The 26,199-nt window shown below is 41.6% G+C and overlaps 1 protein-coding gene across 1 annotated transcript in view; it reads right to left on the bottom strand.

The window, feature by feature from the left end:
* LOC134968656 (mucin-2-like) overlaps positions 1 to 26,199 on the bottom strand; it is a 149,765-nt gene that overhangs the window by 12,757 nt on the left and 110,809 nt on the right. Inside the window, exons 29-32 of the mRNA XM_063944181.1 lie at positions 19,497 to 19,650; positions 18,525 to 18,562; positions 15,223 to 15,432; positions 22 to 12,151 (exon numbers count right to left, since the gene is read on the bottom strand). Of these exons, the coding sequence (XP_063800251.1) occupies positions 22 to 12,151; positions 15,223 to 15,432; positions 18,525 to 18,562; positions 19,497 to 19,650 (12,532 nt within the window). The remainder of the gene's footprint in view (positions 1 to 21; positions 12,152 to 15,222; positions 15,433 to 18,524; positions 18,563 to 19,496; positions 19,651 to 26,199) is intronic.

Below are 26,199 nucleotides of genomic sequence, written 5' to 3'. Positions count from 1 at the left end.
GTATTTGATGGAGAAGTGGATGAAGTGGAAGTGATTGGTGTTTGGCTTGTGGTGGTTGTTGGTGAAGAAGAGGTAGAGGTAGTTGTTACTCTTGTTGAGATGGTTGTTGGAGTGGTTGATGGTCCACTTGTGGTGGAAATGTGAGAAATAGGGGTTGATGGGGTTATGTTTGTTGAAGTGGTGGATGAAGTGGAAGTGATTGGTGTTCCACTTGTGCTGGATGTTGGGATTAAAGTGGTAGAGGTAGTTATTTTTGTTGAGGAAGTGGGCAAAGTGGTTGAGGTAATGATTGAGGTAGTTTTTGTTGATACAGAGGAATAGGGATGGGTTGGTTTTGTTGAGGTTGTTGAAGAAGTGGAAGTGGCTGAAGTACTACTTGGAGTTGAAGTATTGACATATGGGCCTGGTGTAGATGGTGAACAAACTGTAGAACAACACTGAACCCTTATCTTATAATTTTGACATTCTGGCATAAAGATTCCTTTCTGCTTGGCATTAAGACATGCAAGGCCAGTTTTCATATCACATTGCGAAACTGCTGTATTTTTATTGTTGATTGAATCTGATGCTACTTGACACTGTATTTGGCTTGCCATTTCCTGTACTGAACATATTTCAGATCCAGTAGACTTTAATAGTTCCAAGCTGCCACTATCTTCACCAGAAGAGTGTCTTGAAGCATCATGATTTTCTTCACTTGAAGTACCTCTTGACAGATTGCTGCCTCTTTCATTTGAATCACTCTTTGAAGATTTATTTTCTTTTTGCTTAGAATCCTCTCTTGAAGTGCTGTCATCTTTACCATTGGATGATGTTTTGGAATTACTGTTTTTTTCATTAGAATGACTTCCTTTTTCATTAGAATATGTAATTGTTGGACTACTGCCCTCAATCCATGATGACCAGGAGCATTTCATTAAATATGGGCAAGTTGTTGAAGTGGTAGTTGAAACTGTAGTGGACGAGGGTGTAGATTTAGTAGATAAAGTTGATGTATGTGCTGGGGTTGGACTTGAAGAAGTAGAGGAAGAGGGAGTTGATGTTTTGGATGAAATGGTGGAAGTGATTGGTGTTTGGCTTGTGGTGGTTGTTGGTGAAGAAGAGGTAGAAGTAGTTGTTACTCTTGTTGAGATGGTTGTTGGAGTGGTTGATGGTCCACCTGTGGTGGAAATGTGAGAAATAGGGGTTGATGGGGTTATGTTTGTTGAAGTGGTGGATGAAGTGGAAGTGATTGGTGTTCCACTTGTGCTGGATGTTGGGATTAAAGTGGTAGAGGTAGTTATTTTTGTTGAGGAAGTGGGCGAAGTGGTTGTGGTAATGATTGAGGTAGTTTTTGTTGATATAGAGGAATAGGGATGTGTTGGTTTTGTTGAGGTTGTTGAAGAAGTGGAAGTGGTTGAAGTACTACTTGGAGTTGAAGTAATGACATATGGGCCTGGTGTAGATGGTGAACAAACTGTAGAACAACACTGAACCCTTATCTTATAATTTTGACATTCTGGCATAAAGATTCCTTTCTGCTTGGCATTAAGACATGCAAGGCCAGTTTTCATATCACATTGCGAAACTGCTGTATTTTTATAGTTGATTGAATCTGATGCTACTTGACACTGTATTTGGCTTGCCATTTCCTGTACTGAACATATTTCAGATCCAGTAGACTTTAATAGTTCCAAGCTGCCACTATCTTCACCAGAAGAGTGTCTTGAAGCATCATGATTTTCTTCACTTGAAGTACCTCTTGACAGATTGCTGCCTCTTTCATTTGAATCACTCTTTGAAGATTTATTTTCTTTTTGCTTAGAATCCTCTCTTGAAGTGCTGTCATCTTTTCCATTGGATGATGTTTTGGAATTACTGTTTTTTTCATTAGAATGACTTACTTTTTCATTAGAATATGTAATTGTTGGACTACTGCCCTCAATCCATGATGACCAGGAGCATTTCATTAAATATGGGCAAGTTGTTGAAGTGGTAGTTGAAACTGTAGTGGATGAGGGTGTAGATTTAGTAGATAAAGTTGATGTATGTGCTGGGGTTGGACTTGAAGAAGTAGAGGAAGAGGGAGTTGATGTTTTGGATGAAATGGTGGAAGTGATTGGTGTGTGGCTAGTGGTGGTTGTTGGTGAAGAAGAGGTAGAGGTAGTTGTTACTCTTGTTGAGATGGTTGTTGGAGTGGTTGATATTCCACTTGTGGTGGTAATGGGAGAAATAGGGGTTGATGGGGTTATGTTTGTTGAAGTGGTGGATGAAGTGGAAGTTACTGAGGTTCCACTTGTAGCTGAAACAGAGATATAGGGAGTTGTATTTGATGAAGTGGTGGGTGAAGTAGAGGTGGTTGAAGTTCCGCTAGTAGTTGAAACAATGGTCACTGGTGTTTCTCCTGTGGTTGTGGGTAAAGATGAAGTTTGTCTTGTGGTTGATTCTGTAGAAACAGATGAAGAGCTAGTTGCTGTATTTGATGGAGAAGTGGATGAAGTGGAAGTGATTGGTGTTTGGCTTGTGGTGGTTGCTGGTGAAGAAGAGGTAGAGGTAGATGTTACTCTTGTTGAGATGGTTGTTGGAGTGGTTGATGGTCCACTTGTGGTGGAAATGGAAGAAATAGGGGTTGATGGGGATATGTTTGTTGAAGTGGTGGATGAAGTGGAAGTTACTGAGGTTCCACTTGTAGTTGAAACAGAGGTATAGGGAGTTGTATTTGATGAAGTGGTGGGCGAAGTAGAGGTGGTTGAAGTTCCGCTTGTAGTTGAAACAATGGTCACTGTTGTTTCTCCTGTGGTTGTGGGTAAAGATGAAGTTTGTCTTGTAGTTGATTCTGTAGAAACAGATGAAGAGCTAGTTGCTGTATTTGATGGAGAAGTGGATGAAGTGGAAGTGATTGGTGTTTGGCTTGTGGTGGTTGTTGGTGAAGAAGAGGTAGAGGTAGTTGTTACTCTTGTTGAGATGGTTGTTGGAGTGGTTGATGGTCCACTTGTGGTGGAAATCGGAGAAATAGGGGTTGATGGGGTTATGTTTGTTGAAGTGGTGGATGAAGTGGAAGTTACTGAGGTTCCACTTGTAGCTGAAACAGAGATATAGGGAGTTGTATTTGATGAAGTGGTGGGTGAAGTAGAGGTGGTTGAAGTTCCGCTTGTAGTTGAAACAATGGTCACTGGTGTTTCTCCTGTGGTTGTGGGTAAAGATGAAGTTTGTCTTGTGGTTGATTCTGTAGAAACAGATGAAGAGCTAGTTGCTGTATTTGATGGAGAAGTGGATGAAGTGGAAGTGATTGGTGTTTGGCTTGTGGTGGTTGTTGGTGAAGAAGAGGTAGAGGTAGTTGTTACTCTTGTTGAGATGGTTGTTGGAGTGGTTGATGGTTCACTTGTGGTGGAAATGGGAGAAATAGGTGTTGATGGGGTTATGTTTGTTGAAGTGGTGGATGAAGTGGAAGTTACTGAGGTTCCACTTGTAGCTGAAACAGAGGTATAGGGAGTTGTATTTGATGAAGTGGTGGGTGAAGTAGAGGTGGTTGAAGTTCCGCTTGTAGTTGAAACAATGGTCACTGGTGTTTCTCCTGTGGTTGTGGGTAAAGATGAAGTTTGTCTTGTGGTTGATTCTGTAGAAACAGATGAAGAGCTAGTTGCTGTATTTGATGGAGAAGTGGATGAAGTGGAAGTGATTGGTGTTTGGCTTGTGGTGGTTGTTGGTGAAGAAGAGGTAGAGGTAGTTGTTACTCTTGTTGAGATGGTTGTTGGAGTGGTTGATGGTTCACTTGTGGTGGAAATGGGAGAAATAGGTGTTGATGGGGTTATGTTTGTTGAAGTGGTGGATGAAGTGGAAGTTACTGAGGTTCCACTTGTAGCTGAAACAGAGGTATAGGGAGTTGTATTTGATGAAATGGTGGGTGAAGTAGAGGTGGTTGAAGTTCCGCTTGTAGTTGAAACAATGGTCACTGTTGTTTCTCCTGTGGTTGTGGGTAAAGATGAAGTTTGTCTTGTGGTTGATTCTGTAGAAACAGACGAAGAGCTAGTTGCTGTATTTGACTGAGAAGTGGATGAAGTGGAAGTGATTGGTGTTTGGCTTGTTGTTGTTGTTGGTGAAGAAAAGGTAGAGGTAGTTGTTACTCTTGTTGAGATAGTTGTTGGAGTGGTTGATATTCCACTTGTGGTGGAAATGGGAGAAATAGGGGTTGATGGGGTTATGTTTGTTGAAGTGGTGGATGAAGTGGAAGTTACTGAGGTTCCACTTGTAGCTGAAACAGAGATATATGGAGTTGTATTTGATGAAGTGGTGGGTGAAGTAGAGGTGGTTGAAGTTCCGCTTGTAGTTGAAACAATGGTCACTGGTGTTTCTCCTGTGGTTGTGGGTAAAGATGAAGTTTGTCTTGTGGTTGATTCTGTAGAAACAGATGAAGAGCTAGTTGCTGTATTTGATGGAGAAGTAAATGAAGTGGAAGTGATTGGTGTTTGGCTTGTGGTGGTTGTTGGTGAAGAAGAGGTAGAGGTAGTTGTTACTCTTGTTGAGATGGTTGTTGGAGAGGTTGATGGTCCACTTGTGGTGGAAATGTGAGAAATAGGGGTTGATGGGGTTATGTTTGTTGAAGTGGTGGATGAAGTGGAAGTAACTGAGGTTCCACTTGTAGCTGAAACAGAGATATAGGGAGTTGTATTTGATGAAGTGGTGGGTGAAGTAGAGGTGGTTGAAGTTCCGCTTGTAGTTGAAACAATGGTCACTGGTGTTTCTCCTGTGGTTGTGGGTAAAGATGAAGTTTGTCTTGTGGTTGATTCTGTAGAAACAGATGAAGAGCTAGTTGCTGTATTTGATGGAGAAGTGGATGAAGTGGAAGTGATTGGTGTTTGGCTTGTGGTGGTTGTTGGTGAAGAAGAGGTAGAGGTAGTTGTTACTCTTGTTGAGATGGTTGTTGGAGTGGTTGATGGTCCACTTGTGGTGGAAATGTGAGAAATAGGGGTTGATGGGGTTATGTTTGTTGAAGTGGTGGATGAAGTGGAAGTGATTGGTGTTCCACTTGTGCTGGATGTTGGGATTAAAGTGGTAGAGGTAGTTATTTTTGTTGAGGAAGTGGGCAAAGTGGTTGAGGTAATGATTGAGGTAGTTTTTGTTGATACAGAGGAATAGGGATGGGTTGGTTTTGTTGAGGTTGTTGAAGAAGTGGAAGTGGCTGAAGTACTACTTGGAGTTGAAGTATTGACATATGGGCCTGGTGTAGATGGTGAACAAACTGTAGAACAACACTGAACCCTTATCTTATAATTTTGACATTCTGGCATAAAGATTCCTTTCTGCTTGGCATTAAGACATGCAAGGCCAGTTTTCATATCACATTGCGAAACTGCTGTATTTTTATTGTTGATTGAATCTGATGCTACTTGACACTGTATTTGGCTTGCCATTTCCTGTACTGAACATATTTCAGATCCAGTAGACTTTAATAGTTCCAAGCTGCCACTATCTTCACCAGAAGAGTGTCTTGAAGCATCATGATTTTCTTCACTTGAAGTACCTCTTGACAGATTGCTGCCTCTTTCATTTGAATCACTCTTTGAAGATTTATTTTCTTTTTGCTTAGAATCCTCTCTTGAAGTGCTGTCATCTTTACCATTGGATGATGTTTTGGAATTACTGTTTTTTTCAGTAGAATGACTTCCTTTTTCATTAGAATATGTAATTGTTGGACTACTGCCCTCAATCCATGATGACCAGGAGCATTTCATTAAATATGGGCAAGTTGTTGAAGTGGTAGTTGAAACTGTAGTGGACGAGGGTGTAGATTTAGTAGATAAAGTTGATGTATGTGCTGGGGTTGGACTTGAAGAAGTAGAGGAAGAGGGAGTTGATGTTTTGGATGAAATGGTGGAAGTGATTGGTGTTTGGCTTGTGGTGGTTGTTGGTGAAGAAGAGGTAGAAGTAGTTGTTACTCTTGTTGAGATGGTTGTTGGAGTGGTTGATGGTCCACCTGTGGTGGAAATGTGAGAAATAGGGGTTGATGGGGTTATGTTTGTTGAAGTGGTGGATGAAGTGGAAGTGATTGGTGTTCCACTTGTGCTGGATGTTGGGATTAAAGTGGTAGAGGTAGTTACTTTTGTTGAGGAAGTGGGCGAAGTGGTTGAGGTAATGATTGTGGTAGTTTTTGTTGATACAGAGGAATAGGGATGTGTTGGTTTTGTTGAGGTTGTTGAAGAAGTGGAAGTGGTTGAAGTACTACTTGGAGTTGAAGTAATGACATATGGGCCTGGTGTAGATGGTGAACAAACTGTAGAACAACACTGAACCCTTATCTTATAATTTTGACATTCTGGCATAAAGATTCCTTTCTGCTTGGCATTAAGACATGCAAGGCCAGTTTTCATATCACATTGCGAAACTGCTGTATTTTTATTGTTGATTGAATCTGATGCTACTTGACACTGTATTTGGCTTGCCATTTCCTGTACTGAACATATTTCAGATCCAGTAGACTTTAATAGTTCCAAGCTGCCACTATCTTCACCAGAAGAGTGTCTTGAAGCATCATGATTTTCTTCACTTGAAGTACCTCTTGACAGATTGCTGCCTCTTTCATTTGAATCACTCTTTGAAGATTTATTTTCTTTTTGCTTAGAATCCTCTCTTGAAGTGCTGTCATCTTTTCCATTGGATGATGTTTTGGAATTACTGTTTTTTTCATTAGAATGACTTCCTTTTTCATTAGAATATGTAATTGTTGGACTACTGCCCTCAATCCATGATGACCAGGAGCATTTCATTAAATATGGGCAAGTTGTTGAAGTGGTAGTTGAAACTGTAGTGGATGAGGGTGTAGATTTAGTAGATAAAGTTGATGTATGTGCTGGGGTTGGACTTGAAGAAGTAGAGGAAGAGGGAGTTGATGTTTTGGATGAAATGGTGGAAGTGATTGGTGTGTGGCTAGTGGTTGGTGTTGGTGAAGAAGAGGTAGAGGTAGTTGTTACTCTTGTTGAGATGGTTGTTGGAGTGGTTGATATTCCACTTGTGGTGGAAATGGGAGAAATAGGGGTTGGTGGGGTTATGTTTGTTGAAGTGGTGGATGAAGTGGAAGTTACTGAGGTTCCACTTGTAGCTGAAACAGAGATATAGGGAGTTGTATTTGATGAAGTGGTGGGTGAAGTAGAGGTGATTGAAGTTCCGCTAGTAGTTGAAACAATGGTCACTGGTGTTTCTCCTGTGGTTGTGGGTAAAGATGAAGTTTGTCTTGTGGTTGATTCTGTAGAAACAGATGAAGAGCTAGTTGCTGTATTTGATGGAGAAGTGAATGAAGTGGAAGTGATTGGTGTTTGGCTTGTGGTGGTTGTTGGTGAAGAAGAGGTAGAGGTAGTTGTTACTCTTGTTGAGATGGTTGTTGGAGTGGTTGATATTCCACTTGTGGTGGAAATGGGATAAATAGGGGTTGATGGGGTTATGTTTGTTGAAGTGGTGGATGAAGTGGAAGTTACTGAGGTTCCACTTGTAGCTGAAACAGAGGTATAGGGAGTTGTATTTGATGAAGTGGTGGGTGAAGTAGAGGTGGTTGAAGTTCCGCTTGTAGTTGAAACAATGGTCACTGTTGTTTCTCCTGTGGTTGTGGGTAAAGATGAAGTTTGTCTTGTGGTTGATTCTGTAGAAACAGATGAAGAGCTAGTTGCTGTATTTGATGGAGAAGTGGATGAAGTGGAAGTGATTGGTGTTTGGCTTGTGGTTGTTGTTGGTGAAGAAGAGGTAGAGGTAGTTGTTACTCTTGTTGAGATGGTTGTTGGAGTGGTTGATATTCCACTTGTGGTGGAAATGGGAGAAATAGGGGTTGATGGGGTTATGTTTGTTGAAGTGGTGGATGAAGTGGAAGTTACTGAGGTTCCACTTGTAGCTGAAACAGAGGTATAGGAAGTTGTATTTGATGAAGTGGTGGGTGAAGTAGAGGTTGTTGAAGTTCCGCTTGTAGTTGAAACATTGGTCACTGGTGTTTCTCCTGTGGTTGTGGGTAAAGATGAAGTTTGTCTTGTGGTTGATTCTGTAGAAACAGATGAAGAGCTAGTTGCTGTATTTGATGGAGAAGTGGATGAAGTGGAAGTGATTGGTGTTTGGCTTGTGGTTGTTGTTGGTGAAGAAGAGGTAGAGGTAGTTGTTACTCTTGTTGAGATGGTTGTTGGAGTGGTTGATATTCCACTTGTGGTGGAAATGGGAGAAATAGGGGTTGATGGGGTTATGTTTGTTGAAGTGGTGGATGAAGTGGAAGTTACTGAGGTTCCACTTGTAGCTGAAACAGAGATATAGGGAGTTGTATTTGATGAAGTGGTGGGTGAAGTAGAGGTGGTTGAAGTTCCGCTTGTAGTTGAAACAATGGTCACTGGTGTTTCTCCTGTGGTTGTGGGTAAAGATGAAGTTTGTCTTGTGGTTGATTCTGTAGAAACAGATGAAGAGCTAGTTGCTGTATTTGATGGAGAAGTGGATGAAGTGGAAGTGATTGGTGTTTGGCTTGTGGTGGTTGTTGGTGAAGAAGAGGTAGAGGTAGTTGTTACTCTTGTTGAGATGGTTGTTGGAGTGGTTGATGGTCCACTTGTGGTGGAAATGGGAGAAATTGGGGTTGATGGGGTTATGTTTGTTGAAGTGGTGGATGAAGTGGAAGTGATTGGTGTTCCACTTGTGCTGGATGTTGGGATTAAAGTGGTAGAGGTAGTTATTTTTGTTGAGGAAGTGGGCAAAGTGGTTGAGGTAATGATTGAGGTAGTTTTTGTTGATACAGAGGAATAGGGATGGGTTGGTTTTGTTGAGGTTGTTGAAGAAGTGGAAGTGGCTGAAGTACTACTTGGAGTTGAAGTAATGACATATGGGCCTGGTGTAGATGGTGAACAAACTGTAGAACAACACTGAACCCTTATCTTATAATTTTGACATTCTGGCATAAAGATTCCTTTCTGCTTGGCATTAAGACATGCAAGGCCAGTTTTCATATCACATTGCGAAACTGCTGTATTTTTATTGTTGATTGAATCTGATGCTACTTGACACTGTATTTGGCTTGCCATTTCCTGTACTGAACATATTTCAGATCCAGTAGACTTTAATAGTTCCAAGCTGCCACTATCTTCACCAGAAGAGTGTCTTGAAGCATCATGATTTTCTTCACTTGAAGTACCTCTTGACAGATTGCTGCCTCTTTCATTTGAATCACTCTTTGAAGATTTATTTTCTTTTTGCTTAGAATCCTCTCTTGAAGTGCTGTCATCTTTTCTATTGGATGATGTTTTGGAATTACTGTTTTTTTCATTAGAATGACTTCCTTTTTCATTAGAATATGTAATTGTTGGACTACTGCCCTCAATCCATGATGACCAGGAGCATTTCATTAAATATGGGCAAGTTGTTGAAGTTGTAGTTGAAACTGTAGTGGATGAGGGTGTAGATTTAGTAGACAAAGTTGATGTATGTGCTGGGGTTGGACTTGAAGAAGTAGAGGAAGAGGGAGTTGATGTTTTGGATGAAATGGTGGAAGTGATTGGTGTGTGGCTAGTGGTTGGTGTTGGTGAAAAAGAGGTAGAGGTAGTTGTTACTCTTGTTGAGATGGTTGTTGGAGTGGTTGATATTCCACTTGTGGTGGAAATGGGAGAAATAGGGGTTGATGGGGTTTTGTTTGTTGAAGTGGTGGATGAAGTGGAAGTTACTGAGGTTCCACTTGTAGCTGAAACAGAGATATAGGGAGTTGTATTTGATGAAGTGGTGGTTGAAGTAGAGGTTGTTGAAGTTCCGCTAGTAGTTGAAACAATGGTCACTGATGTTTCTCCTGTGGTTGTGGGTAAAGATGAAGTTTGTCTTGTGGTTGATTCTGTAGAAACAGATGAAGAGCTAGTTGCTGTATTTGATGGAGAAGTGGATGAAGTGGAAGTGATTGGTGTTTGGCTTGTGGTGGTTGTTGGTGAAGAAGAGGTAGAGGTAGTTGTTACTCTTGTTGAGATGGTTGTTGGAGTGGTTGATGGTCCACTTGTGGTGGAAATGTGAGAAATAGGGGTTGATGGGGTTATGTTTGTTGAAGTGGTGGATGAAGTGGAAGTGATTGGTGTTCCACTTGTGCTGGATGTTGGGATTAAAGTGGTAGAGGTAGTTATTTTTGTTGAAGAAGTGGGCAAAGTGGTTGAGGTAATGATTGAGGTAGTTTTTGTTGATACAGAGGAATAGGGATGGGTTGGTTTTGTTGAGGTTGTTGAAGAAGTGGAAGTGGCTGAAGTACTACTTTGAGTTGATGTAATGACATATGGGCCTGGTGTAGATGGCGAACAAACTGTAGAACAACACTGAACCCTTATCTTATAATTTTGACATTCTGGCATAAAGATTCCTTTCTGCTTGGCATTAAGACATGCAAGGCCAGTTTTCATATCACATTGCGAAACTGCTGTATTTTTATTGTTGATTGAATCTGATGCTACTTGACACTGTATTTGGCTTGCCATTTCCTGTACTGAACATATTTCAGATCCAGTAGACTTTAATAGTTCCAAGCTGCCACTATCTTCACCAGAAGAGTGTCTTGAAGCATCATGATTTTCTTCACTTGAAGTACCTCTTGACAGATTGCTGCCTCTTTCATTTGAATCACTCTTTGAAGATTTATTTTCTTTTTGCTTAGAATCCTCTCTTGAAGTGCTGTCATCTTTTCCATTGGATGATGTTTTGGAATTACTGTTTTTTTCATTAGAATGACTTCCTTTTTCATTAGAATATGTAATTGTTGGACTACTGCCCTCAATCCATGATGACCAGGAGCATTTCATTAAATATGGGCAAGTTGTTGAAGTGGTAGTTGAAACTGTAGTGGACGAGGGTGTAGATTTAGTAGAAAAAGTTGATGTATGTGCTGGGGTTGGACTTGAAGAAGTAGAGGAAGAGGGAGTTGATGTTTTGGATGAAATGGTGGAAGTGATTGGTGTTTGGCTTGTGGTGGTTGTTGGTGAAGAAGAAGTAGAAGTAGTTGTTACTCTTGTTGAGATAGTTGTTGGAGTGGTTGATGGTCCACCTGTGGTGGAAATGTGAGAAATAGGGGTTGATGGGGTTATGTTTGTTGAAGTGGTGGATGAAGTGGAAGTTACTGAGGTTCCACTTGAAGCTGAAACAGAGATATAGGGAGTTGTATTTGATGAAGTGGTGGGTGAAGTAGAGGTGGTTGAAGTTCCGCTTGTAGTTGAAACAATGGTCACTGGTGTTTCTCCTTTGGTTGTGGGTAAAGATGAAGTTTGTCTTGTGGTTGATTCTGTAGAAACAGATGAAGAGCTAGTTGCTGTATTTGATGGAGAAGTGGATGAAGTGGAAGTGATTGGTGTTTGGCTTGTGGTGGTTGTTGGTGAAGAAGAGGTAGAGGTAGTTGTTACTCTTGTTGAGATGGTTGTTGGAGTGGTTGATGGTCCACCTGTGGTGGAAATGGGAGAAATAGGTGTTGATGGGGTTGTGTTTTTTGAAGTGGTGGATGAAGTGGAAGTTACTGAGGTTACACTTGTAGCTGAAACAGAGGTATAGGAAGTTTTATTTGATGAAGTGATGGGTGAAGTAGAAGTGGTTGAAACAATGGTCACTGGTGTTTCTCCTGTGGTTGTGGGTAGAGATGGAGTTTCTCTTGTGGTTGATTTTGTAGAAACTGATGTAGAGCTAGTTGCTGTATTTGATGGAGAAGTGAAAGTCATTGGTGTCCCACTTGTGCTGGATGGAGAGGATGAAGTGGAGACTGTAACTTGAGTTGTAAGTCTGGTAAAAGGAGTTTTATATGTTTGTGTTGTAGCAGTGCTTTCTGTTGTAGAGTAATTGGAGGTTGTCTTAGCAACTGTAGTTGATTGTGGTGATACAGTTGTTATTTCACTACAGTTTGTTTTTGAGGAACAGCATTGAATTCTGATCTGATAATCATAGCAAATGTTCTGTGGCTGTTGGCTATTAAGGCAGATTAGACCAACATATTTGCTGCATGTGACCTGTTGACCTAAAGCTACTATTGAATCATTAGGATAATGCTTTGCTCTGCAGTCTATATTTTGAGGTGCATCACAAATGTTAAAACCCTCTTTCTTGATGTTTTCAAAAGTTTCAAAATCCCCACTGTCTATTTCTGCATCTGGAGATTTCACGTCATACCATTCTGACCATGTGCACCCTGCATCTGTTTCAGTAATAGTACATACTGGAAATAAAAGATAAAAATAATATTTATTTTACCATTGCATTGTTCATATAAAAAGACATTTATTTTCTTTAACTACTTGCTTGACACCATGAAGGGGTTTCCCTTACATTGTCACATCTGATGCGACCAGTCAGAAATTTCCTCTGGGCGGTTATCAGAAAATAATCTTCCAGCAACCACCAATTTAAGAGGTGCCTCCTCTCTGTATATTTGTATATATTTGTATCCTTCACCCAGTGGTTGATTAGGAAGCCTGGCAGCACACCCCACACAGCAGATACAGAGAGGAGCAGCTGCTGGTGTATTGCAAAGTTCGATAATCAATTTCCCGATATATCATAATCCCGATGTTCTTGGAAATTAATTTTTATATTACTTGTGCTTCTATGCAGCTTTTTGATCATGGTGATTATGTATCAAACAATAAAATTAATACTGGACCACTGATTAGGGATAGCTAAATAGTTTAAAAGTGTTTGTACTGTATCCCATAAATATTGGTACTTTAATTATGTACTGTATTTAAAAATCTGTGGGTTTTTTATTTTTTTACTAAAATGATGTTGAGTTGGTTTAAAATAAATACCTGTTTTGAACTAATTCAGTTATAAAAAAGTAACAATTTCTGAATTTTTTTTAAAAGAAATATCAGCCAGTTAGGTGATTACATTTCTCAAATAGATGAAGTGTTATTACAATAAGTTGCAAAATTACATTTCAAAGTTCCAATCTATTATTTAAATTTTGGTACAGTAGTTTACTTGCCAATGAAAATACACCATGTTAAGTTTAAAAGCTTTATTTTTCATTTGTTAAATGTTATATTGCAGGACCTAAAAACTGAGAAGTTCTGTCCATTATTATTATTATTATTATTATTATTATTATTAATTAATTAATTAATTTATTTATTTATTTATTAATTTTTTGGTGTCTTTATTACAGGTACTTTTTGGCTAGACCCTGAATTTGTGTCATTTAAAGAATTTAACTAAAGAGCACTATATTTGTATATTTACTCTATCACCGCAATTTCAAAGTTCCAATCTACAGTATTATCAAAATTTTAGTATAGTAGTTTACTTGCCAATGAAAATACACCATGTTAAGTTTAAAAGCTTTATTTTTCATTTGCTAAATGGTATATATCAGGTCCTAAAAACTCAGAAGTTCTGTCTATTATTATTATTATTTTTATTTGAATTATAATTTTTTTAGTGTCTTTATTACAGGTACTTATTGGCTAGACCCTGAATTTGTGTCATTTAAAGAATTTGACTAAAGAGCACTATATTTATATATTTACTCTATCACCGCAATTTCAAAGTTCCAATCTATTATCAAAATTTCAGTACAGTAGTTTACTTGCCAATGAAAATACACCATATTAAGTTTAAAAGATTTATTTTCCATTTGCTAAATTGTATACTTTATCTCAGGTCCTAAAAACTCAGAAGTTCTGTCTATTATTATTATTATTATTATTATTATTATTATTACTATTATTTTTATTTTTATTTTTTTAGTGTGTTTACTACACTTTATTACAGGTACTTTTTGGCTGGACCCTGAATTTGTGTCATTTAAAGAATTTGACTTAAGAGCACTATATTTAAAAAAAAAATCAATAACTGGATGAACTAATTATTGATTTTCTATGGGAATGAAAAAGAATATATCATTAACACCTCTCTGAAATATTAAATTAAATAGTTGAACCAGCTTATACTGTAGTATTATATGTGCTTATCCACTTTTCTCTTCACCAGCTATTATCTACTATCAAGGTTTAGTATGCTGCATGTAACTTCACAAATGAGGCATATACAAAATTATATTAAAATCAACCTAGTTATCCAAGCCAAAACCAGGTGGGTTTTGCCTTGTAAATGTTTTCAGCTTTAAAAAAAAATCCAAGTTTGGCCGGAATCTCAAAGCTCCGACCATCTTGCACTCCATTACATCAGGCCCCTGATATCAACTTATTGGACATTAAGGTGCTCCACACAGTGGTCCTTCCAAATGTGACTATTTCTATAGAGGTTGAGTATCCCATATCCAAATATTTCAAAATACGGAATATTCCGAAATGCAGAATTTTTTGAGTGAGAGGGAAATAGTGAAACCTTTGTTTTCTGATGGCTCAAAGTACACAAACTTTGTTTAATACAAAAGTTATTAAAAATATTGGCTAAAATTACCTTCAGGCTGTGTGTATAAGGTGTATATGAAACATAAATGCATTCTGTGCTTAGATTTGGGTCCCATCACCGTGATATCTCATTATTGTATGCAATTATTCCAAAATACGGAACAATCCGATATCCAAAATACTCCTGGTCCCAAACATTTTGGATAAGGGATACTCAACCTGTATTACTAAGTGGAGGGTGCCATGTTTGTAATACAGTACATACACGTCAGCTCCAAGTTCCACTTAGAGCATTAGTGAATCTTCCAAAATCTCTGTATTTAGTTACAACCACCATATATTTCATAAAAAGTGTTGTTACAGAGGACTTATCCTAGCTACACAGAACTTGAGTCCACCGTGTGGCCTGAACCAATGTGAATGTAGCCTATTTTATTTATTTTTTTCGGAATTTGTGACATCACTGCTGGACAAACAGTTATGAGACATGGGGCTTATTTAATATCCTGCTAGCTGCAGGCTGTGCTGGAATACTGGCAAGTCTGTTCAGGAATTGCTGCGATTTTAAAAGCAGCAAGTAATCATTTAAAAGGTAAAACCAGGTTGGTTTTGCCTTTAAAATGATTGCTGCTTTATAAATATGGGCAGACATGCCCTAATTCCCACACAGCCTGCAGCTCAAAGGCTATTACATAAACCCCATCATGTCCTAGTTTACTGACAGGTGGCATGTTTATAACTATTGGTTCAGTACATAGAGTTGCTGATTTTACTAAATGTAGGTACACTTTAATATAAATATGTTCACCACTCTAAATTAATTTTTAAAGAAATGTCTAATATTTGCTAACAGGAACTTTCGTGAATATGAATCAATCTTGTTTTACAGGGAACCTACACACTTGCAACATTGTACCTGTAGTGCTAGTGAGTGTTGCTGTAGTCACAGGAGTTGTAGTAGAGAAGCTGAACACTGTAGTTGGTGTAGACGTCGGGCTGCAGGGTGTATTAGTTCCTCTGATGCTTCCTTTAATGCAATATCCAACAATACAGCCTCCCATGCCATCAGTGGTGTTGTAAACAATGTTTGGGGCCATATATACTGTGCCATTATACACACAGCAGTCTGTTCAATAAAAGTCAATATATTATTAGGAACAAATAAAAAGTGTTGCATTTTAGTTAAATATATTATAGTATCATTTTGAGGGATATAAGACAATCAGGATTCAGTCAAATCATTAGAGGCTTTGGGGAGATGAGGATGATACAATTCCTCTATATTCAGCTGATCTATACAATAAGTATGTAGTACAAACCTACAATAATCATTACATTATAAGAATAATGCAGATTAATTAAATTCTATATTGCCAGAGATTTTATTGGTTGTCCAATCTTTCTTCATAGGCAATAATAAACACTGAAGGGTTGATTAAGTGATGCGACCACTTTAGCATTGTTTTTGCCATAGTCGTCCCTGCCATGCTATACTTATGCTAGTATCTCCCCTTCCCTGAAGTGCAAGCATGTGCCTGCATATGCAGGAGCTGGGACACCCACTTCTAGTGTCTTTAGATGGAACAATTCCACTTGGTGCACCATTGAAACTTGCACCTGACCCATGCTAGCTAGGTGCAGAATCTCTCTCAGAGTATGGCCTGAACCTCCACTGTGAGCAGTTAAGCATTTGAGTTACAGGGGAAGATGTACTAAGCCTTAGGGGCAGATGTATTAAGCCCGGAGAAGTGCTAAAGCCGTGATAAGTTCAAGGTGATAACGCACCAGCCAATCAGCTCCAGTATGTAAATTTACAGTTAGGAGTTGATTGGATGGTGCGTTATGACCTTGCACTAATCACTGCTTTAGAACTTTTGCAGGCTTAATACATCTGCCCCTAAGTTAGAGAAAGTGAAGAGATAAACTACCAACCAAATAGCTCCTGTAATTTTTCAAGCACAGCTTGTAACATGGCATTTAGGAGCTGATTGGCTGGTACTTTATCTCTCTCTACTTTATCTCTCTACAAAGCTTAGTACATCTCCCCCACAGTATATAACACTCCCATAATATGCCCATAAAATGGTTCATCTTAATGCACCTGAAAGGTCACAACCCAGTCACTGCGCAGAAATGCCCAACACATTACTAAAATATTTGACTCACTGAAGGTTAGATGTATGGAAAAGTGAGCCAGTGGAGAAGTTGACCTTGCCAACCAATCAGCTGCTGCCTATAATTATATAGAATGCACTTGATAAATGTTTCTTCAAAGCTGAATGGTTACCATGGGCAACTTCTACACTGGCTCACTTCTCCAAACTTTTCACTGCTTCATACATCTCCCCCTGAGTGTCTTAATAGCTACTGCTTCTCTGTGTATACACACACCGTGTAAAACATGCACTATATCTGTTTCTAGAGATTTCTGTGCATGCTAAGATTTCAATAGTAGCTCAAAACTGATCGAAAGCACTGCAAAGAACCATGGTTCATGTGTTGCTTTTATATACTCTGTACCCTTAGATGCAAAGGATATTATCTCCGGATTTCCATCTGCAGGGATGTAGAGAACATCCTGATGGTTACAATCCCAATTGTCAGAATACCAGCAGCGGGATTCCGACAGGTGAAAATGCCGAAAACTTCAAAAAGTAACTACGTGGGGTAGGGTTAGGCTGCGGGAGGGGAGGGATAGGCTGCAGTGGGGAGGTTAGGGTTTGGCTGCTGAAAGAGATGGCTATGGTTAGGCTGCGGGGGGGGGGGGGCTTAGAGATAAGCTGTGGGAGGGGTGGGTTAGGGACAGAGTTAGGGTTAGCTATAGAATGCTTTATAATAGATTGCCGGTATTTTCATATATAATGCCTTGATGTTTACAAATACTTGTCCAGATTCAGACATGGGTGTAATGTCGATGTTGTACACAGTGGTCTGAATATTCACCACTGCCCATGTATCTAAGCCGCACTGCGCATGTGCTGTGATGGTCTGCGGTGCCAATCGCAGTTAAGATTTATTTGCAAAGTGGTTGACAGTAAGGGAAGGTTTGTGGGAGGTAATGGGGAGTGACAACTCAAACACAGACGTATTGTGACTGTTTCATGGGTGTATCATAGCATGTCTCCTGTGTCTTACTTCCAGTAGCCATGCTGCCAGGGCCGTCTTTTCGTATGGGCTCAATGGGCTCTTGCCCAAGGGCCCCAGGAGTAAAAGGGCCATAGGCTGATAGCTGAGGGTCCCCTCTTTTCAGGGGTACCAGATTTTTGAAAATCGGCCCTGGGGAACCGGAGATATCCTACTTCAAAGCAGTGGTCCCCATCCTAGCCTGATAATTGTTTTTCCAGCCAGATATCTCGGGTTCTGTCTGACTTAGAGTTTTTATGAGGGTATATTCCAAAAGCTGGGACTCTCCCCTTTCGGTGCACACTGGCAGCTTGTCTATACTATGCCCAGAACCAGAGATATCAGCCTTCCAGCAGCTGGTCCCTGCTCCAGCTCCACATGCCCAATATGCAGTTTTAAATTTTCATTGGTGGATTACTCTGGCTCCTGAACTCTGATCCCCAAGTCCCCAGCACCTACTGAAAGGTGGGACTCTAGATTTTTATCCCATTCAAAGCTAAGAAATCTATTTTCAGGAACTTGAGATATCTGCAGTCAAGCAAGCTGCCCTCCCACCAGAAAATTATGAATATTAAGCCCACTTTACTATCGACCCCTCCCCTACGTATTAAACATACCCTACTACCCTGGAAGTCATGTACCAGGGCCCTTTCATTCAGCCCAATGTCCGCTTCTACAGTTTAGTGTTCTCCTTCCTGCCCCATCTGTGCAGTAAAGGAGTAATTAGCAGAAATTATTTCTCCAGGTCCTACATGCTGAGCGACAGATAGAACGGCCCCTACCGCCCGCGGGACATCAAAGCTGCCGCTGCCAGCACCCCCCACCCTTACTTCTGGAGGATTTGTAGGGGCCCCAGAGCATTGCTGTGCCCAGGGGCCTACACTGCTGTTAAGACGGTTCTGCATGCTGCATGACCACATGGATACTCAGACAGTCAATGTTCGTCCAATGGTGCCTATGTATGTAAGTGGCGGTTCAGAGATGCTGCCAATGGGCGTCTCAATGCAAATCCTGGCAGTTGCGGCATTTGCATATTTTAACATGGCAAGATTTTGTTAAACACTGTTAAAAATAGCTTGTTCTTTTAAAGTTTACCTTGGAGAGTACATTGTCTGCCATTTGGAGAACATATGCTGGAAAACAAAGAAAGATGTAAAAACATTTTAATTTGTTTGTTCTTTGCATAGACAGTGAGGCATTAATTCATATCCTGTAACAGATGCAACATCTTATGGATAAACCTGTGCAGTGGGTACTGTTTTATATAGATGCAATTATCTCTTATTGTAGTATGCAGCATATTGTGTACTGATGATGATACAGTTCAGTGGTGGAACTTGTTAGTCGGGGACCCAGGTGCAAAAACATATTTTTGGCCCCCCTACTCCACCCCAAACCAAGTTCACTATATGCCGCACGGCAGTAGGTGACAAGGAGAGGCAGAGGGTTACAGCGAAACGCAGGCGGGAGGCAGAGAATGATATAAAGGGGTGGAGGGTGACAGCAGAAGTCAATGGGAGTCAGAGGATGATAGCGGAATGTAGGGGGAGTTAGAGGGTGACAGGGAGAGAACAGCAGGTGACAAGGGTACAAGCTCTTTGTGCTTTCCTCAGTTTGGCACTTGGTCAGGCAGGCTCTGACAGTTCCAGTGACACAAGTTGTGGCTGCCTTTAATTCACAGATAGCAGTGAATCAGAAAGAAAATGTACAACTGTCTGCTAATTTGAGGCAGGTTGTGACTGTGATCATCTTCGCTGGTAGGTGGCAGGACTCAGTCCGGCACACACAAGGTCAGCCCTGCCTCCCTAAGGTAAGGGGCAAGACCCTCAGGCAGTGGGGTCCATCCTGCTCTCTGCACTGGGACATTCACCAGATATTGCTCAAAATGGTCTGCAGGGGGGACAGGGGATAACTAATTTCTGGTCTGGGCAGTATTGGGCCCCTTAGTCGTCAGGGTCCCCGGTGCAATGCACCTGCTGCAGCAATGGTAGTTCCACCTCTGAAACAGTTTATACCTATTTACCACAACATTCCCTACACAATGCACAGGACTTCATCTTTTCTTACCAGGTTGTACAGTTATCGTCACGCTCATCACGAGGCATCTTTTGACCAACCTCGTACAGTGTTCCATTAATTGAATAGCATGGACATATTGCAACACATTCCATTTTATCCTCATCAAAATAGGGTCTTTCATTTGGGCACTTAGGGTAACATCCTACAAACAAATAAATGTGCTGTGTTAATTTGATTGATCTTCCTAGGAATCCTATATCCATAAGTGGGTAAATAAACTATACAGTACCATACTCAGATATAGATTTAAATTTATATTTATATAGTAGCCAAAGGTTCCTAAATTGTCACCTGTAATATAAATGTACTTTTATTCCTCCATACTAGACAGAGTTCAGACTTCATCTTTATAAAGACTTAATTAATATTTATTGCTGTTGACTATTTAATATAAAAACAAAAGATCCCATTCTAACCAATTTCATTGGGTATTTTATGATGTGTATTTTAGCCTTCTACATTTGACCAAGATATTGCACTGCATGGTGTATTTATAAGTAATAGCAAACTAGTATATTTAGTAGAGATGAGCGGGTTCGGTTTCTCTGAAACCGAACCCGCACGAACTTCATGTTTTTTTCACGGGTCCGAGCAGACTCGGATCCTCCCGCCTTGCTCGGTTAACCCGAGCGCGCCCGAACGTCATCATGACGCTGTCGGATTCTCGCTAGACTCGGATTCTATATAAGGAGCCGCGCGTCGCCGCCATTTTCACTCGTGCATTGAGATTGATAGGGAGAGGACGTGTCTGGCGTCCTCTCCATTAGAATAGAGATAGATAGATTAGATAGAGAGAGATTGTGCAGAGTCGCAGACAGAGTTAGTTTACCACAGTCAGTGACCAGTGCAGTTGCTAGTTAACTTTTATTTAATATAATATATCCGTTCACTTCTCTCTGCTATATCCGTTCTCTGCCTGAAAAAAAAAACGATACACAGCACAGTCAGTCACACAGTGTGACTCAGTCTGTGTGCACTCAGCTCAGCCCAGTGTGCTGCACAGTCATCAATGTATAAATTAAAAGCTTATAATTAATTGTGGGGGAGACTGGGGAGCACTGCAGGTTGTTAGCAGGAGCCAGGAGTACAATTATATTAATTAACAGTGCACACTTTTGCTGCAGGAGTGGTGACCAGTGCCTGACCACCAGTATAGTATTGTTGTATACTACTAATATCTCTTTAAATATCAACCAGTCTATATTAGCAGCAGACACAGTACAGTGCGGTAGTTCACGGCTGTGGCTACCTCTGTGTCGGCACACGGCAGGCAGTCCGTCCGACCAGAATTGTATTATTTATTATTATATACCTACCACCTAACCGTGGTTTTTTTTTCATTCTTTATACCGTCATAGTGTCATCCTAATTGTTACGAGTATACTACTATCTCTTTATCAACCAGTGTACAGTGCGGTAGTTCACGGCTGTGGCTACCTCTGTGTCGGCACACGGCAGGCAGTCCGTCCGACCAGAATTGTATTATTTATTATTATATACCTACCACCTAACCGTGGTTTTTTTTTCATTCTTTATACCGTCATAGTGTCATCCTAATTGTTACGAGTATACTACTATCTCTTTATCAACCAGTGTACAGTGCGGTAGTTCACGGCTGTGGCTACCTCTGTGTCGGCACACGGCAGGCAGTCCGTCCGACCAGAATTGTATTATTTATTATTATATACCTACCACCTAACCGTGGTTTTTTTTTCATTCTTTATACCGTCATAGTGTCATCCTAATTGTTACGAGTATACTACTATCTCTTTATCAACCAGTGTACAGTGCGGTAGTTCACGGCTGTGGCTACCTCTGTGTCGGCACACGGCAGGCAGTCCGTCCGACCAGAATTGCATTATTTATTATTATATACCTACCACCTAACCGTGGTTTTTTTTTCATTCTTTATACCGTCATAGTGTCATCCTAATTGTTACGAGTATACTACTATCTCTTTATCAACCAGTGTACAGTGCGGTAGTTCACGGCTGTGGCTACCTCTGTGTCGGCAGTCGGCAGGCAGTCCGTCCATCCATAATTGTATTATTATTATAATATATACCACCTAACTGTGGTTTTTTTTGCATTCTTTATACCGTCGTCATAGTGTCATACTAGTTGTTACGAGTATACTACTATCTCTTTATCAACCAGTGTACAGTGCGGTAGTTCACGGCTGTGGCTACCTCTGTGTCGGCAGTCGGCAGGCAGTCCGTCCATCCATAATTGTATTATTATTATAATATATACCACCTAACTGTGGTTTTTTTTGCATTCTTTATACCGTCGTCATAGTGTCATACTAGTTGTTACGAGTATACTACTATCTCTTTATCAACCAGTGTACAGTGCGGTAGTTCACGGCTGTGGCTACCTCTGTGTCGGCAGTCGGCAGGCAGTCCGTCCATCCATAATTGTATTATTATTATAATATATACCACCTAACCGTGGTTTTTTTTTCATTCTTTATACCGTCGTCATAGTGTCATACTAGTTGTTACGAGTATACTACTATCTCTTTATCAACCAGTGTACAGTGCGGTAGTTCACGGCTGTGGCTACCTCTGTGTCGGCAGTCGGCAGGCAGTCCGTCCATCCATAATTGTATTATTATTATAATATATACCACCTAACCGTGGTTTTTTTATACCACCTAACCGTGGCAGTCCGTCCATAATTGTATACTAGTATCCAATCCATCCATCTCCATTGTTTACCTGAGGTGCCTTTTAGTTCTGCCTATAAAATATGGAGAACAAAAAAGTTGAGGTTCCAAAATTAGGGAAAGATCAAGATCCACTTCCACCTCGTGCTGAAGCTGCTGCCACTAGTCATGGCCGAGACGATGAAATGCCAGCAACGTCGTCTGCCAAGGCCGATGCCCAATGTCATAGTACAGAGCATGTCAAATCCAAAACACCAAATATCAGAAAAAAAAGGACTCCAAAACCTAAAATAAAATTGTCGGAGGAGAAGCGTAAACTTGCCAATATGCCATTTACCACACGGAGTGGCAAGGAACGGCTGAGGCCCTGGCCTATGTTCATGGCTAGTGGTTCAGCTTCACATGAGGATGGAAGCACTCAGCCTCTCGCTAGAAAACTGAAAAGACTCAAGCTGGCAAAAGCACCGCAAAGAACTGTGCGTTCTTTGAAATCCCAAATCCACAAGGAGAGTCCAATTGTGTCGTTTGCGATGCCTGACCTTCCCAACACTGGACGTGAAGAGCATGCGCCTTCCACTATTTGCATGCCCCCTGCAAGTGCTGGAAGGAGCACCCGCAGTCCAGTTCCTGATAGTCAGATTGAAGATGTCAGTGTTGAAGTACACCAGGATGAGGAGGATATGGGTGTTGCTGGCGCTGGGGAGGAAATTGACCAGGAGGATTCTGATGGTGAGGTGGTTTGTTTAAGTCAGGCACCCGGGGAGACACCTGTTGTCCGTGGGAGGAATATGGCCGTTGACATGCCAGGTGAAAATACCAAAAAAATCAGCTCTTCGGTGTGGAGGTATTTCACCAGAAATGCGGACAACAGGTGTCAAGCCGTGTGTTCCCTTTGTCAAGCTGTAATAAGTAGGGGTAAGGACGTTAACCACCTCGGAACATCCTCCCTTATACGTCACCTGCAGCGCATTCATAATAAGTCAGTGACAAGTTCAAAAACTTTGGGTGACAGCGGAAGCAGTCCACTGACCAGTAAATCCCTTCCTCTTGTAACCAAGCTCACGCAAACCACCCCACCAACTCCCTCAGTGTCAATTTCCTCCTTCCCCAGGAATGCCAATAGTCCTGCAGGCCATGTCACTGGCAAGTCTGACGAGTCCTCTCCTGCCTGGGATTCCTCCGATGCATCCTTGCGTGTAACGCCTACTGCTGCTGGCGCTGCTGTTGTTGCCGCTGGGAGTCGATGGTCATCCCAGAGGGGAAGTCTTAAGCCCACTTGTACTACTTCCAGTAAGCAATTGACTGTTCAACAGTCCTTTGCGAGGAAGATGAAATATCACAGCAGTCATCCTACTGCAAAGCGGATAACTGAGTCCTTGACAACTATGTTGGTGTTAGACGTGCGTCCGGTATCCGCCGTTAGTTCACAGGGAACTAGACAATTTATTGAGGCAGTGTGCCCCCGTTACCAAATACCATCTAGGTTCCACTTCTCTAGGCAGGCGATACCGAGAATGTACACGGACGTCAGAAAAAGACTCACCAGTGTCCTAAAAAATGCAGTTGTACCCAATGTCCACTTAACCACGGACATGTGGACAAGTGGAGCAGGGCAGGGTCAGGACTATATGACTGTGACAGCCCACTGGGTAGATGTATGGACTCCCGCCGCAAGAACAGCAGCGGCGGCACCAGTAGCAGCATCTCGCAAACGCCAACTCTTTCCTAGGCAGGCTACGCTTTGTATCACCGCTTTCCAGAATACGCACACAGCTGAAAACCTCTTACGGCAACTGAGGAAGATCATCGCGGAATGGCTTACCCCAATTGGACTCTCCTGTGGATTTGTGGCATCGGACAACGCCAGCAATATTGTGTGTGCATTAAATATGGGCAAATTCCAGCACGTCCCATGTTTTGCACATACCTTGAATTTGGTGGTGCAGAATTTTTTAAAAAACGACAGGGGCGTGCAAGAGATGCTGTCGGTGGCCAGAAAAATTGCGGGACACTTTCGGCGTACAGGCACCACGTACAGAAGACTGGAGCACCACCAAAAACTACTGAACCTGCCCTGCCATCATCTGAAGCAAGAAGTGGTAACGAGGTGGAATTCAACCCTCTATATGCTTCAGAGGTTGGAGGAGCAGCAAAAGGCCATTCAAGCCTATACAATTGAGCACGATATAGGAGATGGAATGCACCTGTCTCAAGTGCAGTGGAGAATGATTTCAATGTTGTGCAAGGTTCTGATGCCCTTTGAACTTGCCACACGTGAAGTCAGTTCAGACACTGCCAGCCTGAGTCAGGTCATTCCCCTCATCAGGCTTTTGCAGAAGAAGCTGGAGGCATTGAAGAAGGAGCTAACACGGAGCGATTCCGCTAGGCATGTGGGACTTGTGGATGCAGCCCTTAATTCGCTTAACAAGGATTCACGGGTGGTCAATCTGTTGAAATCAGAGCACTACATTTTGGCCACCGTGCTCGATCCTAGATTTAAAGCCTACCTTGGATCTCTCTTTCCGGCAGACACAGGTCTGCTGGGGTTGAAAGACCTGCTGGTGACAAAATTGTCAAGTCAAGCGGAACGCGACCTGTCAACATCTCCTCCTTCACATTCTCCCGCAACTGGGGGTGCGAGGAAAAGGCTCAGAATTCCGAGCCCACCCGCTGGCGGTGATGCAGGGCAGTCTGGAGCGACTGCTGATGCTGACATCTGGTCCGGACTGAAGGACCTGACAACGATTACGGACATGTCGTCTACTGTCACTGCATATGATTCTCTCAACATTGATAGAATGGTGGAGGATTATATGAGTGACCGCATCCAAGTAGGCACGTCACACAGTCCGTACTTATACTGGCAGGAAAAAGAGGCAATTTGGAGGCCCTTGCACAAACTGGCTTTATTCTACCTAAGTTGCCCTCCCACAAGTGTGTACTCCGAAAGAGTGTTTAGTGCCGCCGCTCACCTTGTCAGCAATCGGCGTACGAGGTTACATCCAGAAAATGTGGAGAAGATGATGTTCATTAAAATGAATTATAATCAATTCCTCCGCGGAGACATTGACCAGCAGCAATTGCCTCCACAAAGTACACAGGGAGCTGAGATGGTGGATTCCAGTGGGGACGAATTGATAATCTGTGAGGAGGGGGATGTACACGGTGATATATCGGAGGGTGAAGATGAGGTGGACATCTTGCCTCTGTAGAGCCAGTTTGTGCAAGGAGAGATTAATTGCTTCTTTTTTGGGGGGGGTCCAAACCAACCCGTCATATCAGTCACAGTCGTGTGGCAGACCCTGTCACTGAAATGATGGGTTGGTTAAAGTGTGCATGTCCTGTTTTGTTTATACAACATAAGGGTGGGTGGGAGGGCCCAAGGATAATTCCATCTTGCACCTCTTTTTTCTTTTCTTTTTCTTTGCATCATGTGCTGATTGGGGAGGGTTTTTTGGAAGGGACATCCTGCGTGACACTGCAGTGCCACTCCTAGATGGGCCCGGTGTTTGTGTCGGCCACTAGGGTCGCTAATCTTACTCACACAGCTACCTCATTGCGCCTCTTTTTTTCTTTGCGTCATGTGCTGTTTGGGGAGGGTTTTTTGGAAGGGACATCCTGCGTGACACTGCAGTGCCACTCCTAGATGTGCCCGGTGTTTGTGTCGGCCACTAGGGTCGCTAATCTTACTCACACAGTCAGCTACCTCATTGCGCCTCTTTTTTTCTTTGCGTCATGTGCTGTTTGGGGAGGGTTTTTTGGAAGGGCCATCCTGCGTGACACTGCAGTGCCACTCCTAGATGGGCCCGGTGTTTGTGTCGGCCACTAGGGTCGCTTATCTTACTCACACAGCGACCTCGGTGCAAATTTTAGGACTAAAAATAATATTGTGAGGGGTGATGTGTTCAGAATAGGCTGAAAATGAGTGTAAATTATGTTTTTTGAGGTTAATAATACTTTGGGATCAAAATTACCCCCAAATTCTATGATTTAAGCTGTTTTTTAGGGTTTTTTGAAAAAAAC

This window comes from Pseudophryne corroboree, chromosome 11, assembly GCF_028390025.1.
Source record: "Pseudophryne corroboree isolate aPseCor3 chromosome 11, aPseCor3.hap2, whole genome shotgun sequence".
Lineage (NCBI taxonomy): Eukaryota > Metazoa > Chordata > Amphibia > Anura > Myobatrachidae > Pseudophryne > Pseudophryne corroboree.
This window is presented reverse-complemented; position numbering and strand designations above follow the sequence as displayed.